This window comes from Podarcis pityusensis (assembly GCF_964106645.2).
Source record: "Podarcis pityusensis genome assembly, chromosome: 5".
In the NCBI taxonomy this organism is placed as follows: domain Eukaryota; kingdom Metazoa; phylum Chordata; class Lepidosauria; order Squamata; family Lacertidae; genus Podarcis; species Podarcis pityusensis.
In genome coordinates, this window is record NC_138032.1 from 63,379,363 (window position 1) to 63,399,466 (window position 20,104).

The window sequence follows — 20,104 nt, forward strand, 5'->3', positions numbered from 1 at the left end:
CCCAATAATAGCCAAATTATAACAATAACAATTAATTCCTAAATTATATAATTATCAAAATGCCAATCAACTTCCAATTAATACATTTTAGTTAAAGTGACTCTTGTATGATGGTTTGGGTGCATTTCCGATCTTATATCACTGTGTTCCATGTCAATTACATTTCAGTTAAAACAATAATCCATTAGTCAACAGCTACATATTTAATGATTTCCATTTGTCATGTTACAATATGTAAATCTATAGCTTCAAGAGAGGAACTCAAACTATTATCTTCATTCTCCCCTGTGTGTGAAAACTGTTATGTTCATGGAGATTCTTTCTGTCCACATACAGTGATAAGAACAGCTTAGTTTATGAACAACTTGGATTTAGAACGCTGCAAACCCGAAGTAGGTGTTTTGGTTTGTGAACTTTGCCTTGGAATAAGAACATGTTTCGCTTCCTGTTGAGTGTGTTCCATTTGTAAATTGAGTCCCCCGCTGCAATGGGAAAGCAGGGCTTGGTTTAAGAACGGACTTCCAGTATGGTTTAAGTTCGTAAACCAAGGTACCACTGTATGGTGTCTCTTTCACTTCCCAGCTGTTGTTTTCTCCAATCATGACTTGGAGAGGAACTGAATCTTGAAGTTTTTCAGAGGTCTTGTCGCTCCATCCCTTGCTTCAATGTCTCAGAACAGGCGACTATTATAAACCATTCTGTCTCACTAGTAAAACATGTCACAGATCTTTATCATTTCCCCCTCAGCCTAGGAAAAGGTGGGCAGTTTTTGAACGCACTGAAGATTTAATACTCCTTTCCAACTCCCAGAATCTCTGCAGCATTCTTATCACAGCCCCCAAATTCTTTTCCTTCAGCTAGAGATTTATGGCCCAATTAAACATTATTTTGGATTGTTTTCCATCAGTAGCACAAACAAATCTCAGTCTCTTTTTCCTTGTCTTTTGTTTTTAATCGGAGGGGAATTATGCTGTCTTTCCAACAGTCATACTTGAGCTTCCCCTCCTTTCTTCATTTCAGATCACACACAGTTTTCCCACAGTTCATATCAATATTACTCCAACGTTCCTTCCTCACTTGTAAATATCTTTTTGTCTTGTATTCTGGAGAGGGTTGCTGAATCCTAAATATATAAAAGAAACTTGGAATAAACAAACCGTGGGCTTCCCTCTCCCCAACTGACTCTCACACTGAATAGAATCTTATCTCGATTCAAACCTTTGATCCTTTGATCCATGTAGCCAGCACTTTTTTTCTGGGGGGATGCATACCCCTAAACCTTTTGTGAATCTAAGTTTGCCCTCATTGAGGGGCAGTATTTCAATATGAGTAGGAAAATGAGAGTACCCCTAAACATTTTTTTAGAATGTATGTAGCTGATATGTTCCATAATGTGCTGCTGCAACCGTTTTCCATCACACACTGGTACTGTAAAGTCATTTAAAAAGTCAATTAAACAGAGAACCTCTGTTCCTTAATGGTGGCATAGGAGGCTTTTCGCCGGGCGAAGTGCTTTTGCACTCAGCACCTCCCACATTCCATGCCGGAGCAAGAGCCGGGTACCGAGACAAACTGTGAGTGAAGCCCATTCCCCCCAGTCCCTGGGGGGAATTTGCAAGGATGATTTACCCTCTGCCATCCTTGCTTTCTGTTCACCAACGATCCCCCGCCCCTGTCATGGGAGCTACCTCCATTAAGGCAGGCGGGACCGGAAGCCCCCACCATCTGCTACTAGTACAATCATGGGTGGTGCATGGAAGGAGCTCCCTCTCCCACTGCATATGATCCTCCTCCATTTCATAGCCATGCTTCTGTTGATAGTTCAACTATACTCCAGACCTGTTGCAAGAAATTTCCCTCCCATGATACGGTCAAAAGGGATTATTTACAGATGGCGTATCTTTTTCCATAGGAGGAGGCGGTAGCTTGAGTTATTGCTCTTTTTCCATTTGACATTTATATCGATAGTATAGTAGTCAATTTAGAAGGGCTTCATTTCCTACCTGTTTTCTCTTAGGCTACTTTGAATTCATGCCGACGATATGATTGTAGTGTCCCATTCGCCAACAGGCATCAGATGCCTGCTTGGAAGTCTTGGGCACTTCCTTGTGTAGGTGAGCAACTTGTCATAAATTATTATTATTATTGAAAGTTCAGTCTGTTTACCTATGCCAAGCTTATGGTGGGGAGGAACAGAATACGGGAGAGGTTAGGGTGGCAGCTGTAAAATGTTGGAAGCTAATCCCCCTCCCTCCGCTCAGCATTAAAGAGTTCTGCATTTAAGGCGAGAGGGTGGTGAGAATGTCAAACCACTGGAAAGTAAGAGAATGAGTCCCCTCTCTTCCAAGTATTATACCAGCCTTTTTAGTGAGAGGAGAGGAACTGGACAGGAAACATCCCTGACATCTCCAGGAGGTAGAGCTGGAAGAGACAGTCTCCTTGTCTGAGGGCTGCTGCCAATCAGTGTGAGCGTAATTGAGCCAAATGGATCAATGAACTGTCTTGGTATATAAGGCAGGTTCTTAAAATGGAAGCAGCTGCTCATAGCAAAGCTCTGACCATTGGGATTAAGAACATGCCAGGAACTGTTCGCAAGGTTGACAAGCTGTGTTTTGGTGGAGCAAATCCAAAAACAAAACAAAAAATAACACCACCAGGATTGCTTAAAAGCTCATGATTATGGCAAGCTTATAAATTCGTTCAGCAAAATTGTTTGCTCTGCTTATGAATAATCCAAGGGCCGACAGAGAACCCTTCTCCCAAAGCATCAAAGACACAGTAACAAAAGCAGATTTAGCCATAATTTTGTTTCATGCAGACCTGGGACTTTTGGAAGACCATTTCAGATGCGGCTGAATGTGAGAGATCTTGAAATCCAGGAAATCTTTTCCTTATTTCGATTTCAGACTCTGAAATCTTCAGTAACTCTAAGACGAATGTGGTCAGAGAATGTGTACCTGTGGTTTAGTAATTTAGCCCATTATTTCCTATTCCTTCTACATTATGTAGCATTACCTGCCACTTTTGTTGCATTAAATTGGACTTCACACTTCCGTTACCTTTTTGGTGTCTTAAAAGAATAAATGCACGTGAATGTGCCTTTCAGGTTTAGCTAAGCATTGTTTAGGAAAGATGGACATCCTAAAACCTCATTCTTTGATTATGCAAAACATGCCTGCATATAATGCCTTTTAAAGTATGTATAGATTCTCTGTGTTTCCTTTACTATGATATTACTTGCCCCTCTATTCTTGTCCTTCTCTAGCTGTCTGTTTTGTTAGGTGCAATAAGAAAATGAATCCTGAGAGGACAGATAACATTAATTTCCCATTAATTGTCTTAATTTCCCCCCATCTTTTCTTTGTCTGAGATACCATTAATGCAGTTGCTTTCCTGAGAAATGCATTGAATTTGAGAGGGGTAATGAAGTTGCAACAGGCTCCTTCCATCTATGGAAAATGATGATCTTAACCTGCACATCTAGCAAGTCATCAGTGGTTGGATCCAGAGGAAGTTAGTCATGCTTTAGTTCTTCCAAAATCAGTGGGACTCAAGTTGTTATGAGTAGTGCATAACTAACTTCCTCTGGATCCAACCCAATACATTTAGACAGTTAAGGGCAACCACTTTTTGAAAAAGCAACTCCAAGTAAATACTTTAAAGTTAACACTGTGTCCCAGAGCCAACATTTGCTAATGTGGAAAGGCTCAAAACTGGGAACTAGTGTAGAGCACAACCATGTTAATAGCACCTGTATTCACACCAACTAGATCTGTGTGCCACAGTCTGGGAAACAATTAAGACAAAAGTTCAAAACACTGACATCCCCATAAACAGTTGTAAGCTGGTGTATATATTTTTGGCAGAGGTATCTGCCTTATGATTGGACTTGCCCTCAAATTCTTTTCCTGTTCCACCTTTATATTAATTACAGGACTTAAATCTCCTAGGATTATATGCCTCTACTGTTTCAGTGGAAATGATCATGTGCACTCTGTTTCCTCTGATGAATTCTGAGTCACAGTAGCATCTTGAGCCAAATCAGAAAAGATTACAGGCATTACGTCATGTACATCTTCGAGAACACAACCACACACACACACACACACGGTGTCTAATTTACAAATCTATAAACACACACACACTCGTATGCATATTCCCACACATTCTCTCTTACACAAACACTCCTATATTGATGTATGTTTTTGTTATTGCTGGTTTTATAACTTTAAAAAACAAAAAAAAACTTTGGTTATCTTATTATGGAAACTCGATCGAGTTTTTACCCCCAAAGATGGCCAATAAATATTAATATATATATTTCAATGGCCTCCCCTGTTCCCTGCCCCTACTGACAGTCTTTTTAAATAGATTGCTATACATATCCAGACATAAGCAAACTGAGTGTGTGACTTTCTAGCATCTTGTATATATAATAATAATAATTTATTATTTATACCCCGCCCTTCTGGCGGGGTTTCCCCAGTCACTTGTATAATGGATTACTGTATAGTAGCAATATCAGTCCTGCTGGTTTTTTAAATTTCTGATACTTAATTCATTCAGATGCAGTATATAGCATACTTACCACTTTAACTTTTCCTTTGTGTTGTTAGATTTAAGCAAATGTTGTCCATAACTTGATTTTTTTTAATATATAGGACATTCATTAGCATAGATTGTAATTTAAGTCCGAGTGCTGACCCTCCTGAACAATGTTGAACTAGAGACTATACACAATTCTCTCATTTTTATTTTTGTTTTAAGCAAGGTAAAAAGTGAAGCGAGTTAACAACTTGCTTTGTTGTTTAGTCGTTTAGTCATGTCAGACTCTTCGTGACCCCATGGACCAGAGCATGCCAGGCACTCCTGTCTTCCACTGCCTCCCGCAGTTTGGTCAAACTCATGCTGGTAGCTTCGAGAACACTGTCCAGCCATCTCGTCCTCTGTCGTCCCCTTCTCCTCCATCTTTCCCAACATCAGAGTCTTTTCCAGGGAGTCTTCTCTTCTCATGAGGTGGCCAAAGTATTGGAGCCTCAGCTTCACGATCTGTCCTTCCAGTGAGCACTCAGAGCTGATTTTCTTAAGAATGGATAGGATTGATCTTTTTACTTGGATCCTGTAACCTGGACCTTTCCACGGACATAACTGCAACATGTCACACCAATACTAGATCTAACTGTGAAAGCTGCTCATTGAAATGAGAATACTAGATACCCTATATGTATATGCCTATTCACTTGTGAGTAAGCTCTATTGAATGTAATGGGACTGACTTCTGATTAAGCATGCATACGATTATACTGGTAAAGTGTATTTTCCCTATTCCATATAGCAAAGGAATAGAAATAGTTCTGCTTCATTTTCTAAATTAAGTCTATGCATTCGATGAGTGAATCTAGGCTTTATTACACTTGGGTCACACACAATGGTGCCCCTCTGAAGGATTCACCGGGGCAAAAAAACCCCGGCTAGCACGCCCCCACAGTAGCTGCATTAGAGCCTGATTACAATTCTTTGAAATCCTGCATGCCCAGTCCCCCTCATCTTAACTCCCAAAACTATCCTTTTAAAGAGATATTTTAATACCTGGGTTTTATTGTGCCTAGGGCTAAAACATATGACATATTTTTAAACCACTGTATTTACTATTGACTCTGAAGTCTAATCAGATGACAACTACATAGGAAGTCTGGAAAGCTAATAGCAATTGCAGGTGTCAACCCACATTCCAAGGACTTGAGAGTTCAAATGATATATACGTACCAGTAAACCACTTTGATTATCTTCTGCAGCCTTGTGTGGACAAAATAACTAAGGTTACTGCCAGCTGCCTTTGAAACCTCATACCACAAACAGGAAGGCATGAAATAGTCATGTTAATAGTGAGTAAAGTGGATCAAATCTTTTGTTTGTTTGTTTTTTGAGAAGCTGTGAAGGATGGTTAATACCCTGTCTTTCTGTGTGTATTAATGTAAGCTGAACTGATGGAAAGGTTCTTCGTATCAGATGCAATTCCCACCGTACGAATGTTCCTTGAAATGGCTTACAGGCACATATGGGAGTGATGCTGCCTCCTATCCAATTGCTTGTATTGACGGTGCATTGCCTGAGTGCCAAATCATATGCAGGTGACCAGGACATGGTTGCAAAGACTAGGCCACCAGGCAGCTCTTGCCCACCCACAGCATACAGTATACATGCTGTCAAAGTCCATTACGCACAGCAAGGTGCGAAGCTGCGAGTGAGACAAAGAATAAGTGTGTAATAGCACCAAGCAGCCATCCTGCTGTCGCTGCAGCTCGCTGTTCTATCTGCACCATCTTCACCCGGGAGTTGTCCCAACATAACCCCTGAACCTGCCCTCCGGAGGGGAGAGGGAAGTTTATAATTGGACTGCTTATGTAATTTGCTTGTGCGTGTTGGTCTTCCGCAGCATGTAAAGCTGTGGCGTTCAGAAAAAAAGAAACTTTCTAGAATTAATGAGGCTGCTGTGCAACCTTTCAGCTGAGCATAGGATGTGATTACATCCTCTGCCGTCACTTACACTCCTCCTGCTTCTCCTCTTTGAGGCTGGAGCTGATGTGATGGCGTTGAAGGTTGTTCCTGTTCATATAGGATATGTACCAAAAGCAGAAAATACAGTGGCACATGCATGCCATTCAAGTACATCTATTTTGCTTATCTATCTATGTTTTCAATATTTATATGGTCTGTTTGGTTGTTCTCCACAAAGGGGAGACGCAGGATGCACACTCGGCACCCTGAGAATTCCCAATTTCCTTTTTCTTTTTAAAGCAATTTCCCCATTTTGTGTGGCTGCAGAAATTTTCTTGAAAGCATGTGGGGATAATTGGTCTTTTCTGTGGTCCGGGGGCAAAGCTTCAGCGTCCTGCCTAGCTCCCTGCTCTCTCCCATTACGAATGCAAACAGAATTGTGCAAAAATATGCCCATTTTACAGAATGTGTTCTGCTTCTCTTGATGCAGAATGCGTGTGATTTTTTAAAGGCTGGTTTTTGTATGCCTCTCCTACGTGTTGTACATTTTACATTCCTAAGAGTGTAAACTCTAAGGAACAGAGGGAGACTTCTGGGTAAACATGCATAGGATCCTCGGTTGTCTTTGAACTGGGTGTGAAAGTCATTGTCATTTTAAACAGTGGAACTATCTGAAGTATTTTGAGTAGTGCAGCTTTAATGTTTCTTGCATAGATCATGATAAATCTGAGGAGTGGAACCCGCATTACTCTTCAAATATCCACCCTGCACAGCCGGCCTGCATTATATCTGAATGGATATGTGTAGTTTTCTTTCAAGAATATCCAAGGATGATACACCAGGATAGTCTGAAGTGTGACATCCACACCCACACACCAAATTTGATTAATCAGCCTTCTGCAAAACATTTTGCCAATATCTGCTTGGATACTTGCAGAGGTGGTGCAGTAGCTAACACAACCATAGAGGCATGATAAAGTATATGGGAATATGCTGCATCAGTATCCCAGGAAACGTCACACACTGCGAATGGTACCCTCTTTGGATGAAGAAGAAGAAGAAGAGTTTGGATTTGATATCCCGCCTTTCACTCCCCTTCAGGAGTCTCAAAGCGGCGAACATTCTCCTTTCCCTTCCTCCCCCACAACAAGCACTCTGTGAGGTGAGTGGTGCTGAGAGACTTCAGAGAAGTGTGACTGGCCCAAGGTCACCCAGCAGCTGCATGTGGAGGAGCGGAGACGTGAACCCGGTTCCCCAGATTACGAGACTACCACTCTTAACCACTACACCACACTGGATGGGGCTATAACTAGGCAGACAGGGCTACCCCAAGACATTTTGCTTCTTGAGGCAAAGGGCAAAATGCCCCCCTCCCCACTTTTCCATTTACAGAAGCCAACTGGACTAGCAGTTGTATTTTATTTTGATACTGGCAATGAGATGCTGCTCTTTGCCAAACACGAGGGTGCAACAGGCTAGTTATGAGTGCGCAGGGCGCCCATTGCTTCCTGTATCTGCCACCTGATGCAGTTGCCTCATTTCAGTTATGCCTAGTGGCAGGGATGGCCCTGCAGGGCAGGTTCCGTTTTAATTTTCTCCATTTGAAAACAAAAAGAGCACAGGCACTTCAGTATACCTCACCAAAATAAATCTGGTGTTTGGTTGAGCCTGATTAGCTGCACTGTCAGAAGGCGCTCCAGAAAAAAACTGTCGCTGCGCTAATTAGTCTACTATAAAAACACACCAAGAAACACATTAAAGGGTGGGTCAGGCGAATTGGTTGAGGTGCAAGAATGGGTGGCCTGTTGTGCTCTGCTTGTTACCAGATTGTGCATCTCTGAGACTAGATGAGTAATGTTTTAATTTAGAGATTGTCAAGGGAAGAACTGAAAACAGGGGGGAGTCATTTGCTATGCCAAAGCTTTCCATTATCCAGTACACTGATTTGATCTATCTGAATGATGACAAATACAGAAACCCACTACATTAATCAACCTGCATTAGCAAATGGAAACATCTTATTTCGCAGTCTCATACCTGGATTGCTAAATGGAGAGACTATGAAGTCTGAGATGCATTGCAAGAACAGAAATTTTAATTCCACAGGGATTTTCAGATTTGCTGTTGAATTAATGTTTACCTAGGAGTAAGTCATATTGCTTTCCAATGCAGCATGCTCTGAATACGGTTTGTAGGACAGAAACATTGATGCCTGTACGATTTTGCTCTTTATGCTCCTGCTGTAAGCTTACACAGAAAGTTATTCCAGAACTTTGTACTGTAAACTGAGCCAAATGTATATGAGCAGCATGTGAACCATTTATGTAGGATAGCCTACATCAGTTTAAAATTGGAAAGTGATGCTAGAAAAGTGAGCGTCACCAAATTTCAGAAGGGTTTCATGGCTGAGAGTTTTGTATGGAACTTCTGTGGGCAAAATATTGGTTTTGGTGATAGATAAAAAGACGTTACCATAAATTGATTCTTGGACATTTTCATACGGACAAATATTACCGTACTGAGTAAAACTTTCCTTTATTTCCCCTTTGGGTAGCTTTGGTGAAAAATTGCATGTTAAGTAAGATGTATGCCTCTGAACTTGCTTTCGTCTTCCAAATCCTGAATATGATTTTATTTTATTTTTACTGATGTATACCAACAGTTTTCTTGAGGGTTTTTGATTCATCAGCATGCCACGCTTTGCTTCTTCTGGCCATATTGTTTGTTTTTCTTGCTTGTTTTTCTTTAATTTTAAATAAGAAGATGCACTACCAACAAAAATGAACTCCTGAGTCATAAGCACCTTATTTGGAAGTAAAGACCCATTAATCCCAATGCTCACTTCCAAGTCAATGTGCTTACTATCATAGGCTGAGTAGTCCGACCAAGATGAATAGTGTCAAGAAACCTGTTTAGCATGTGGTGAATGATGCTACACTTACGGGTCTTGCTGCTCAGCAGAAGAAATGTCCTACACATGAAATTGCTGTTCTGTAGGGTCATGGACGAATCCAGATTAGTCCTGGATTTTGCTCTTCTTAAAGCAAAATCCAAGGACACCAAACATGATTTATTTACCCCTTCTGACACTTTAACTACACTCTCCTACTTCTGTTTTCTAAGAGTAGAATAGGGGTGCAATGATGGGTAAGAATAGTAATGATGGGTAAGAAACCAGGGTCTGTGAATTAGACCAGGTATGTAGCAATCAGACTTAAAGGTTTATTTGGGGTGGTGGAATGACATTTCAGAGCTTGCAGTGTTACTGCTCAGGTGTCGGCTTCCCCCTCCTTCTATCATCACCACCTCCCAAGTGCCCACATTCATACCAGTTAAAACATGTTTGCATACATGTGTCTTCCCTTCAGACCTTGCAGAAAAGGGTAGGGTTGGCATGCTATGGAAATGCAGGGCTCGTTTTCCCTACAGTTTCTAAAGCCAAGAGGTTATAGGGTAGGATGGGGGAGGTGATCAGGAATGAGGAGTTGCCCACTGTGGCCAAGAGAATTCAAATGGCTCAAAGAAGGTTGCAGATGGCTCTGCCCAGCTGAGGTGCTTCCCTATGTTGTCCTCTGACCCCACTCATAATTTGGGACATCTCTTATTTTTATAAATTGGTCTCTGAGGCAGATGTGGGAAAACTGCACTGGCTTGAAGTTCCATCTGTCCTACCGCGCAGGGCACAAATAGCAAGAGAGAGATGTGAGACTCTGGCTTTTTAGGTAGTGTCTGCCGGACTGAAGTGTGACTTGTGACAATAATCTATGGAATGGCCTGTTTTTAGGAAAACATGGAAATAACCGGCCTCCAGTGGGAGATGAGCTGGAAGAGGCTTGTGAAGTCTCCTCTCCCCTTACTCTGGACCTCATGAGGGATAGGCAGTGCTTTAATTTCTAAGCAAAGGAGAAGCCCGGCCTCAAGTCTAGCTGGAAGCAACCTCTTGTCCTTCATCCTTGCCATCTATGGTGGACTATAGGAGCCAACTCCTAGGGGCCATGTGGGCTTTGGCCCCCACAATAAAATATTTGAGGGGGCTTGGCCCCCACAGTTGATGGGCATTCCCATTCAAATGATATGTGTGCACTGCGTCATGTGATCGGTTATGTGTGGTGGGGCTTACCTGGGCCCCCACAATATTTTATTCAAATTGGCACCCCTGCAGTGCACTCAGGCTTTGCAGTCAGTGACAAGGGAAGATGGCACCCTAAACAGGTCCCAGGACCGCTTTGACCCACTCCTCCTTCATCCCTGCCTGGGCTCCCATGAAACTCCAGGTGTAAATTAAGAAGGAAAGTCCCAGCCTTGGGACTGGAGGCGTGGAAGGAGGAAAGCCTTTGCTAAGTGTAACGGGATAGGGTCACCTCTAGCCTGCCTCTACCCTTAGCTGTTGGACCACGCTGGCTGGGGCTGATGGGACTTGAGCATCCCTGGTTTAGTGAGACAGTTCTAGCGTCAGCCTTCCCACGTCCCCGGCCGCTGTCTGCTTGGCATCCAGCGCCGCTCATCCTTCCCACTCCTCCTCCTCCGGAGGAAACTGGTTTCGAGTTTAGTGGCTGAAGAAGATTCCGCTCGACTTGGGAGGGCCACCGTGGGAAAACCCGGATGGCCCTTCTCGCTGGGAAGCCGAGAGACCGGAGCTCCTTGCAAATCTCTCTCTGGGAGTGTCAAAAAGCCCCCGGAGGCGGCGCAAGTGTAGGTGGCTGGGGGGACCCCGCCGTTCCTCCCCTACGCGCGCCTTCCTTTTGCCCCACGGTCTCCAGGTTAAGGCGAGAAGGAAATGGCAAACCGAGCCCTGATAATGAGCAGATGAATAAACGTGCGAGAAACACCTCTTGGCCACCCCGCCACCCCTCCCCACCTTTTCCTTGGCTCCTTCAAAGACGCCAAACAACCTGCTCTCCAGAAACCGCCGGGGCTGGAAGGAAGACGATCCGCGCCCCAAGTAGCGAGTGAAGGGTTTGGCAGTTTTGAAACAATGAGAAACGTGGATCGGAAGTTGGGTTTAAGTGGCTTAGAGGGGATTAGGGCTTCAAATTGGCGGTGGGGCCCGGCGCTTTCCTGCGAGAGTCACGCCGCCTTTTAAAAGATTACGCGCAGATTTGACAGCAGCTCCGGCTGGATATTATGAGCCGAGCAAAGGCAGCTGGAAGGAGCGGGGGTGGAGGTCCCTCCCGAGGGATTTTATTTTATTTTATCCCATTTTATTTTATTTTAACCCGGCTCCTTCTGTTCCTCGCCTCCAGTTTGCTTGTGCCGGTACTTTTCATAAAGGCTACTTTTGAAGCGTGTTGTGGGAAGAGCAGGGCGTACAGAGGCATTGGAACGAACATTCCTATTCCACTCAGACGCGTTTTAATTTTGGTATGAAAAGCATACTCCCGTTAAAACGAGGGAGAGGTGCCCAACAATTTTTCTGATTGACAAGTATTTCGATTGCATTATTTGTGGAACTTGAGTGATCACTTTTCCCCGCTTTAAGGTGTAAGAACAGCGTTTGTAAACGGAGGCTTTGTAAGGCGGAGCGCTGAAATGCGCCCTTCCCCAAACGGGGTACTAAGCTGTGTTCTGTGTTGCAACAAAAAAACACAGCAGTGCCTTGTGGCAAGTAAAAGTACTCAACAAATGAAGATATTTCTTAATGGCGCACGAAGGTGTGGGAATCGATCCTACGTGAAAAATGGACATATAAATTTTGAACCGCAAGAGGTCCACAAAATAAGAACCAATTTCTTTCTATTTGGTGTGATTTTATTGTTGTTCACATTAATGACACAGAGCATAGACAATCTCCCGCCCTCCATGAATAGCTGTGGAAAATACGATGAAATAGAAATAGAGGCAGAGCCTTACAAACGAAGGTTCTCTGGAAATGCAGCTCATCTCCCCCTGGAAAATGAGGGGTATCCATGCCAGTGGGGTTTTTATTTGTAAAGACGTGTTTTATAACGTCTCCGTATTTTATCGAAAGTCTGAAGTGCATTTCTGAAGTCTCTCGGCCCCCTCTAGGTCCCGCCTTCGTGCCTGTTTTCTGTGATTGACTTCCTTCTATGCTCGATTTTGCCTATTTACTTATTTATTTCGCGCCCTTCACCAGGGAGGGTGGGTTATGCGATACATTTTGTGGCATAAACTGCTGTGGGCCAAAGCCCAGCTCGTTAGCATTAGCGGATGTTACATTTGATGAATCTCATACCATTAGAAATTGGTTCGTCTTTAGGCGGCCCCGAGGGGCTCTCTGCCTTGAAAAAACGGGGGATTAATTTTTTTTAATGGCTTGCTTTAAAATGACGAAAGAAGCATATTTCCATTTTTTCGTTTGCTGCCTTCCTCGTGTTGTGCATCTTGAGCGTGTTGTGCATCTTGAGTACTTCCTAACGCGGGATGAAAGTTGGTGGTCGAAGGAGACGGGGTAAAATCACCACGTCCATTGGGAGCGAGAGGAAACTCCACACCCCAGAGGCCCTTAACGTCACTTTGTGTGTGTCCCCCTCTCCCTCCTCCCCACTTCAGCTTTTGGATCTCTTCATGGTGTGGGATTGGTCGACTTACCTAGCAGACTACGGGCAGCCCAGCTCCAAGTACCTGCGCGTCAATCCAACCACCGCCTTGGCCCTCCTGGAGAAGTGAGTCACACACAGCCCTCCTCCTCCTCCTCTAGAGATCTGCAGGCGCTATCAGGAGACCAATGCCTTGCAGGAGAGCGAATGCTAGGGCACTCCCCCCCCCCCTCCCAGGACACGCATAGGGAAAGGTTAGGTTGTAACCCAAATGCGAGCGCTTAGGTGCCGCCTGTCCCTTTGCAAACGGGGAAATGCTTCTTTTAGTTTTAACAGCTCCATCCCGATCTCTCGTGATTAGGACTGGACACTATCTGCATCTTCCCGCTTAGGAAATTTGCCCATCCTAAATTTCCTCGGACGGACGAGTCCCCTTTCATTGGCGCCCCCAGAAGAAGCCCACGCAAGATGGCAAAGTGTGGGATGGATCTCGGAGCAATTGGTAAACGTCCTGATTTTCAGGACCTTTTGGTTTAAAGTTATTCCAAAAATATGTAGTTACTCTTTTTGAGAGAGAGAGACAGACAGACAGACAGACAGACAGACAGAGAGAAACCTGCAGCAAAAACGCCCCAAAAAAGGTGACTAAACTGCAGTATTAAAAATTATTCTTTTCAGTATGGGGTCTTTGCTTGCGTTGCGCTATGCAAAATTCCCATCACCAACCTCCCTGTTCAAGGAGTCCACGTGCTTTGATTTAACCGGATAGTAGATCAGATTGCTACAAAAAAGTTGATCCATTTGATCCAGTGTGCCCCCCCGCAGTGCAGGCAGGCCTTGGATGAGGATCTAACCTTGATCGAGAGAGAGAGAGGGAGAAAGATGGATGCCTCCACAGTCTAGCTGTTCGAAGGATCGCGGCAGCTGCCTTGAAAATGGGAAAGAGAGGAAGGAAGGTGCAGTCCTGGGCAGGCTTCACCTGGGACTACGTCCCTCTGAGCTGAATGGTACTTACCGGTACGTCTGAGCAAACCTCTTTAGGCTGAAGCAGCGAGGCTCTCTGGAAGCTTCAGCCTCGCCGCAAATGCGGAGTAGCAAAGAGCGTTTAGGAGTCAAGGCACACCGCTTGCAGCTACACCCTGAAATGTAAAGGCGTTATAAATATTTAGCTGTGCCTTAAACTACCCCCTTCCTTTCTAACTGTTGATTTGTTTTCTTTCTTTCCCCCTCTCAACGCCCCAACGTTTTGCAGAGTCCACAGAGGGTATGTATTTTTGTACTTTTTTGGTTTTACTTCTACTGTCACTCCGAATTTATTCCTTTTGGTATTAAACCACCCAAGTTTCCGCTTCGAAGAGATTAATAGGAAGGCTGCCTAAAACAAACAACCAAACAAAGAACAACTCAAGCCAAACTAAAGTGTCTTAATGGTTACAAGAAGTTGCCCATATACGAATTACAATGAACTGCATTCTGTTCCTTCTACAAGTAACTTAAATAACAACTGATTGTAACAGAATTCCCTTTGCTTCCATGGATACTTCCACACATCTATAATATTTAGGGTAGCCTCCATCCCCCATTAAAAAAAAAAAAAAGCCCTGTTTGCACTGGAAAATCCTGCTTTGTCATCCCAGCTCAGAATTTTCAGATTTGGAAAATGAACTCAGGTCCCGGAAAGTTTATGCCATCCTAAAATATTTTAGCCTTTGAAGTTCACGGGTCTCTCTGTTGTTTTCGCCTAGACTGCTCTTTCCGCCGTTCCGATTGGAAGAAAATCGGATTAAGCTGGTGCCGTAAACTCGGCTGCTTGAGAACCTCAAAGGTTCCGAGCGCGTCGTTTTTTGCGCATTTGGGTGGGGTGCTGGGGCATTAAACCCTTTGCGTTGGGAACGAACGCAAATGAGGAGGAAATTTGGGCTTCTTTTGAAAACGAACGAACTAACTTAAATTCTGTTTCTTTCCTCTTCTCCCGTTCTGCTTTCAGAATGAAAGACGTGAAGAAGAACAACATCTTCGCCCAGTTCAGGAAGAACGACCGCGACAAGCAGAAGCTCATCGAGACGGTGGTGAGGCAGCTGCGAGGCTTGGTGAACGGGATGTCCCAGCACTCCTGAACGCCGGGCGTTTCTGGAGACCGGCGGGCGGAGGCCGAAAACTAAGCCTGCGTCTCCGCGGTTAGGGTCCTTGCTCCATGGACAACTGGAAAAGATGCTGTGAAAGGGACCGGCCTATGGAAACAGCCGGAGAGAACCTGAGCGTCTGCACTGCTGTCAATTAATGCTATCTTAACAACAACAACTTGTAAAAGGAAAACAAAACAAACCACACACAGACATACATTAGTAGGGGTGGAATAGGGCTGTATATTTACCAAGCCAAAATGCCAAATTGTACATGCAACAGTGGGATTGTAAATAACTTTCTTTGCGGTCTGCGGGCAATGCCTCAAGATTCCCCCCTCCCCTTTTCCAAATGACTTGGTGGGGGTGAGATTGCCACGCAATCCGCCTCTGCTGCTCCCTACACTAACCCCGAGGTCATGTTTCAAGGAACTTTTTCTGTTTCAATAGTTGCCTGTCTCTCTAAATATAAATATAAATATATAATATATATATTTACACACACTCTCCTGTATTATTTGTAAATTATTAGCCTTAAGTGATCCAACAGGTTTTCTATACCAGATTTTCTTCCTTTCCTTTCTTTTTTTGTAGTGGGGGCAAAAAAGGAGAGGGTTTTCTTTTTTTTGTAGAAGCCTTTCCAAACTACCTGAATCAAAACTCCGGCCTTGGTGGTCTTTGAACAACTGGACTTTTCTCGGGTATTTGAGCGACGGGACTTTTATATACAATTCTTAAACCCCCCGCGGCCCCCCCCCCCAGTTTCCTCTGCCTGCGTAAGGGATAAGGCAGCGCGATGCCAATGTTGTGCGTGTAGTTGTGTAGGTAGGTCTGTGTGTGTGTGTGTGTCCATCTGGGTGTTTCTAGGACTAGCTATTCCCCACCCCACTCCGTTCCCCTCAGTTTTCAACTTCTGCACTGGAGCAGCCTCGTTCGAAACGCAAAGCGAATGTATCCTAAATTCCAAAAAAACCAAATGAACGAGGGACTTCCATCAAGAATGTATCTTTCTTTCCTTCTTTTCATGCGCTCCGTGTATTAAGTTATTTGGACAGTCCCGAATACAGTAATATAAACCTTACCCTCCCTTTGGTGTGGCTTGTTTCATTTTTTTTCTAATGGGGGAATGCTGCGTCTCAGCCTGCTGGACCTTCTCTCATCGGGGTTTCGATCAAACGAATCTCTCCTTCTGACTTCGGCTCAGGCACAGTCGAGATCGTCCGCGCCCTCGGATCTTCCTTGCCTGTCCAGGCGGCCTATACGGTTTGTGGGAGCAGCAGCCGCGATTTCAAGGAGTGTGCAACGGGGGAAGATTTTTTCCCCTCCCAGCCAAGTCCACCAGCCTTGGAGATGCGACCGGAAAGTCAGGGCACCTCGGAGCATCTTGCTTATTTTCTCTCTCTCTTTTCTTCCCACTCTTTTCTCATTAGAGGAGACAAGATTGAAGCTGCATTCAATCGTGCATTGTTTAGGGAGGAACTCTGGGGGTGTTGGGTTGTGCCTTTTTTTTTTTTAAGGAAGGGATGGGGGCAGCTGCCGGGAGGATCAATCGGAGCCGAAGACAGAGAGCTGTCGCTTCGGGTTTGCTGGCCAAGACCGATGGCCCCCAAAGGGCATGGACGGGGCCAGCCTGGCCTCATCCTCGGAGGGTTTGATCTGCCCTGCGATAAGGCCTCTGCAGCCCACCTTTCCTCATGAGGCAGCCGGGTAAGTTCTTTTGCTTCTTAGCGAGGGAGGTCTGCAGATCTGGCTAAAAAGGGGGCCGGTAGTTTGCTGCTGAAGTTCCAGCAATTGGGGGGCGGAATTGGGAATGAGAGGGTCGAATGGAAGCTATTCAGGGCAGATCAAAGGAAGTGCCTCTTCACGCCGCGCAAGGATGAGCTATGGAACTCGCTTCCACAGGAGGCAGCGGTGACCTCTATGGCTTTAAAAGAGGACTAGACAAATTCTAAGTTGCCGATGGCTACTAGCCATGATGGCTGTGCTCTGCGCAATGCTTCTGAATACCAGTTGCTGGAAACCATAGGAGGGGAGAGGGTTCTTGTGCTTGCTGGTTTCCCACAGGCATCTGGTTGGCCACTGTGAGAACAGGCTTTCGACCAGGCCCCTAATTGCTCTTATATGCTAAGGACGCGCCTGTAACAATTTTGGCTTTACAAAGACTCAACGAGCCAACAGAGCAGCTCAGATCGACGGGAATTTGGCCTTCACAGTCTTGGGAGACGTGATGAGCGTCCCGCGCGCTTGCTTTGCGCCAAGCCGGGCACCTGGAATCATTTCCCGGTTCTTGACAAATGCCGCAGGGAAACTGGGGTGTAGGATAGATGGCTGGAGAGCCAGAGAGTCTCCTTGACATTAAGTGAAACAGGGAAAGGTGTCCTCTGATCTTGACATCCTGCAAGAACTTTGAATGAAGGCGCAGACCCGGGCTTTATGCATCCACGGGACCTGGCAGGCGCTGCAGCGGGGAAAGAGGCACCACGCACTTATGCGCCTCGGTGGGAAAGTGGTGCAGCTTCACTTCTTCAGCCCCCCCGCCCCGCACGCTCCAGCACAAAGGACAGATGCTTCTGTGATCTGGATCTCTAAGGGGCAGCCCTATCTGGGAAGTAGAAAAGACGCTATTTTTTTTTTTAAGGACCAGTATTGAGAAAATCCTGTAGCTTTTTCCGCTAATGTCACTCGTTAGCCATTCTTATGGGCACCACTGGGGCTAGGAAGGTGATTTGAGATAGAGCCTCTTAGCGGGACGAAGCCGGGGTCTAGGTATTCTAAATAAATAAGTGCAAAAAACGGGGGACGGAGAGGACAGAACTCAGCAAGTTCAGTGAGTATGGAACTGGGCTATTAGGAGAGAGGATGCGGTGTGCGGAATGGACCCGCATGTTTCTGGTCCCGCTTGGATTGAACAGGAAAAGAAAAACCGACTGTGCCTTAGGGTTCAAAACTAGTCGTTCAGGTCTTTCAGCCTGAGGTTCTTGTCACCGTCTAAGATGGCCTTTCGCTCGTCGCTTGTGGCCTTCGGGTCTTCTCTCCGCAGGCCATGTCTTTGTGGTCTTTTCGTTGAGGGACATAATAATAATAATAATAATAATAATAATAATAATAATACAACAGCAAGTGCAATAAACCTCTACAATATGCAGTAAAGGCGAGATACAATGGGGGGGGGGGGTCACCAAGCTGCTTACATGAACTTATCAGCGTTCAATTCCCTCACCGCTACTGTTGCCACAAATGCAACCTAAGACCTTCGCCCACGCAAGAGCACGTGTGTCGTGTAATTTCCTAACTTTATGTTCAATAAAGCAGACGCAAATTAGCTGGAAGGTGACTTCAAAACGCGGCTTGGAAAGCAGCGGCATTTGCTTCGCTAATCCCTCCAGGATTCCCCTGCCGTTGCCGGTTCCTTGAAGGACTTTTGCCGGCTGCACCCGAGATAAATTTGCTGAGCAATTGCCGCACATGCGTGGCTTCGGCGTCATCCCACCCAGAACTTGGCTGCAAATGTTTAGGAAAGCGGCGCAAACCACAGGCATTAGAGAACCTTGCGAACTTCATGGGTGCATATTATTAATATTTGCTAATAAGAATCACTAGCATTCGTTCAGAGCGGTGCAGAGTTGGTAGTAGAAACTTCCCCCTGTCGAAAGCTGTGTGGATTGGGGCGGGTTGTGTAGTTACTAAGCCTTCCCCGGGACTCACCCTACTCACTACCTCCAAGCTAAGGTAGCTGGAAGTCCGGCCCGCGTAAATGGAGATGGGGCCGGAATCGACAAGCTGCAATCCGCGTACTAAAGTGAGAGAGAAGAAGCACAGATTGCAGGGCAGCTCATGGGCGCCTCGCCCCATTGCTACCTGTGGGTGATATTTGGGAGTTAGCAAGCAAAGGCTTTCATCTCCCTGTCTTCGCCTCTCTCTTTAATATTGCTTGAAATGGCAGTCCCACCTCTCCTGGAGCGACAGGACCCAACTCCGTCGGACTGAAGTAGCTCTGCGCCGCTGCCCACGGAGGGAACTTCTACACCCCACCAAAGTGGGCCCAGAGGGGTTATTTCAGGGAGGGACGGGGAGAGACGCGTGGCTTGCCGCCTGCGGCTTCCAATCCACAAAACACCTAGCCATCCTCTTTGGGGCGGCAGAAGAAACCCAGTTGGTTTATTCCATGTACATCGCGCTTGTCCTCCAAGTAGCTGAGGGGTGATCGATAGAGGCACCCCACCCCCGCCTCCCCTCATTTAATCCTCCGAACAACCCTGTAATGTAGCTTTGGGAGAGAATGATTGGCCCAAGGCCACCTAGGGAGCGTCGAGTTGAGTGTTCCTGCCTGATCTTCTGTAAACCAGATGCTGACAGACTTCAGGCTGGTGGGATCTGCTTAGAGTTTTTAAACCCGGAGATACGCCAACCGGAGCCAGGAAGCTAGAGGCAACTCTCCACAGCACCTTGGGACGCACTGCTTCTGAAAGTGCAAATTCCTCCCACCAGGTAACAACCTTTGTAGCTTCGTGACGGAACATCCGCTTTACAGGTCACGGGTTCAATCCGGGTAGGCCTGGGACTTCTGGCGTTCTGGAGAGCGCCTGCCTGTCAGTGTAGACAATAATGACCTAGATATACCAGTGGTCTGGTTTGGTATAAGGCAGATTCCCAGGTTGCTGATTTAGAAAGGGCTGACTGAAGTGAATTAACTGCTTTGTTGTTATCAAGAAGCCTTATTACCCACAGATCTTTCTGCGCGCCCCTGCTCTGAATCACTATTACAGAGCTAACCTGTGGCGACCCTAAGCCCGCTTACCTGGGAGTAAGCCCCACTGAATTCAAGGGCGGGGGGGGGGAGGCTCATTTCTCATTTCCGAGTAGACCTGTCTAGGATTGCCTTAACCTGCTCAGTAGGGGCAGGGGGCTTATTCCCAGGTCTCAGCTCTCCTGGCATAAAGTCCTGCATCGCTCCCGGAGCCAGTCCAAGCAGCGCCTTCTGCTTCC

General features: G+C 45.5%; 1 protein-coding gene across 12 annotated transcripts in view; it reads left to right on the forward strand.

Annotated features, from left to right (window-relative positions):
* EXOC6 (exocyst complex component 6) overlaps window positions 1–16,199 on the forward strand; it is a gene marked incomplete at its 3' end in the record, with an annotated part of 99,865 nt that extends 83,666 nt beyond the window's left edge. For 3 of the 12 annotated variants that reach the window (XM_081006778.1, XM_081006781.1, XM_081006776.1), the window contains 3 exons: window positions 13,009–13,121; window positions 14,248–14,259; window positions 14,983–16,199. In XM_081006778.1, coding sequence (XP_080862904.1) covers window positions 13,009–13,121; window positions 14,248–14,259; window positions 14,983–15,112 — 255 coding nt within the window. The other 9 variants (XM_081006773.1, XM_081006782.1, XM_081006780.1 and 6 more) reach the window with 6 other exon arrangements.
* Between the last annotated feature and the right edge of the window lie 3,905 nt (window positions 16,200–20,104).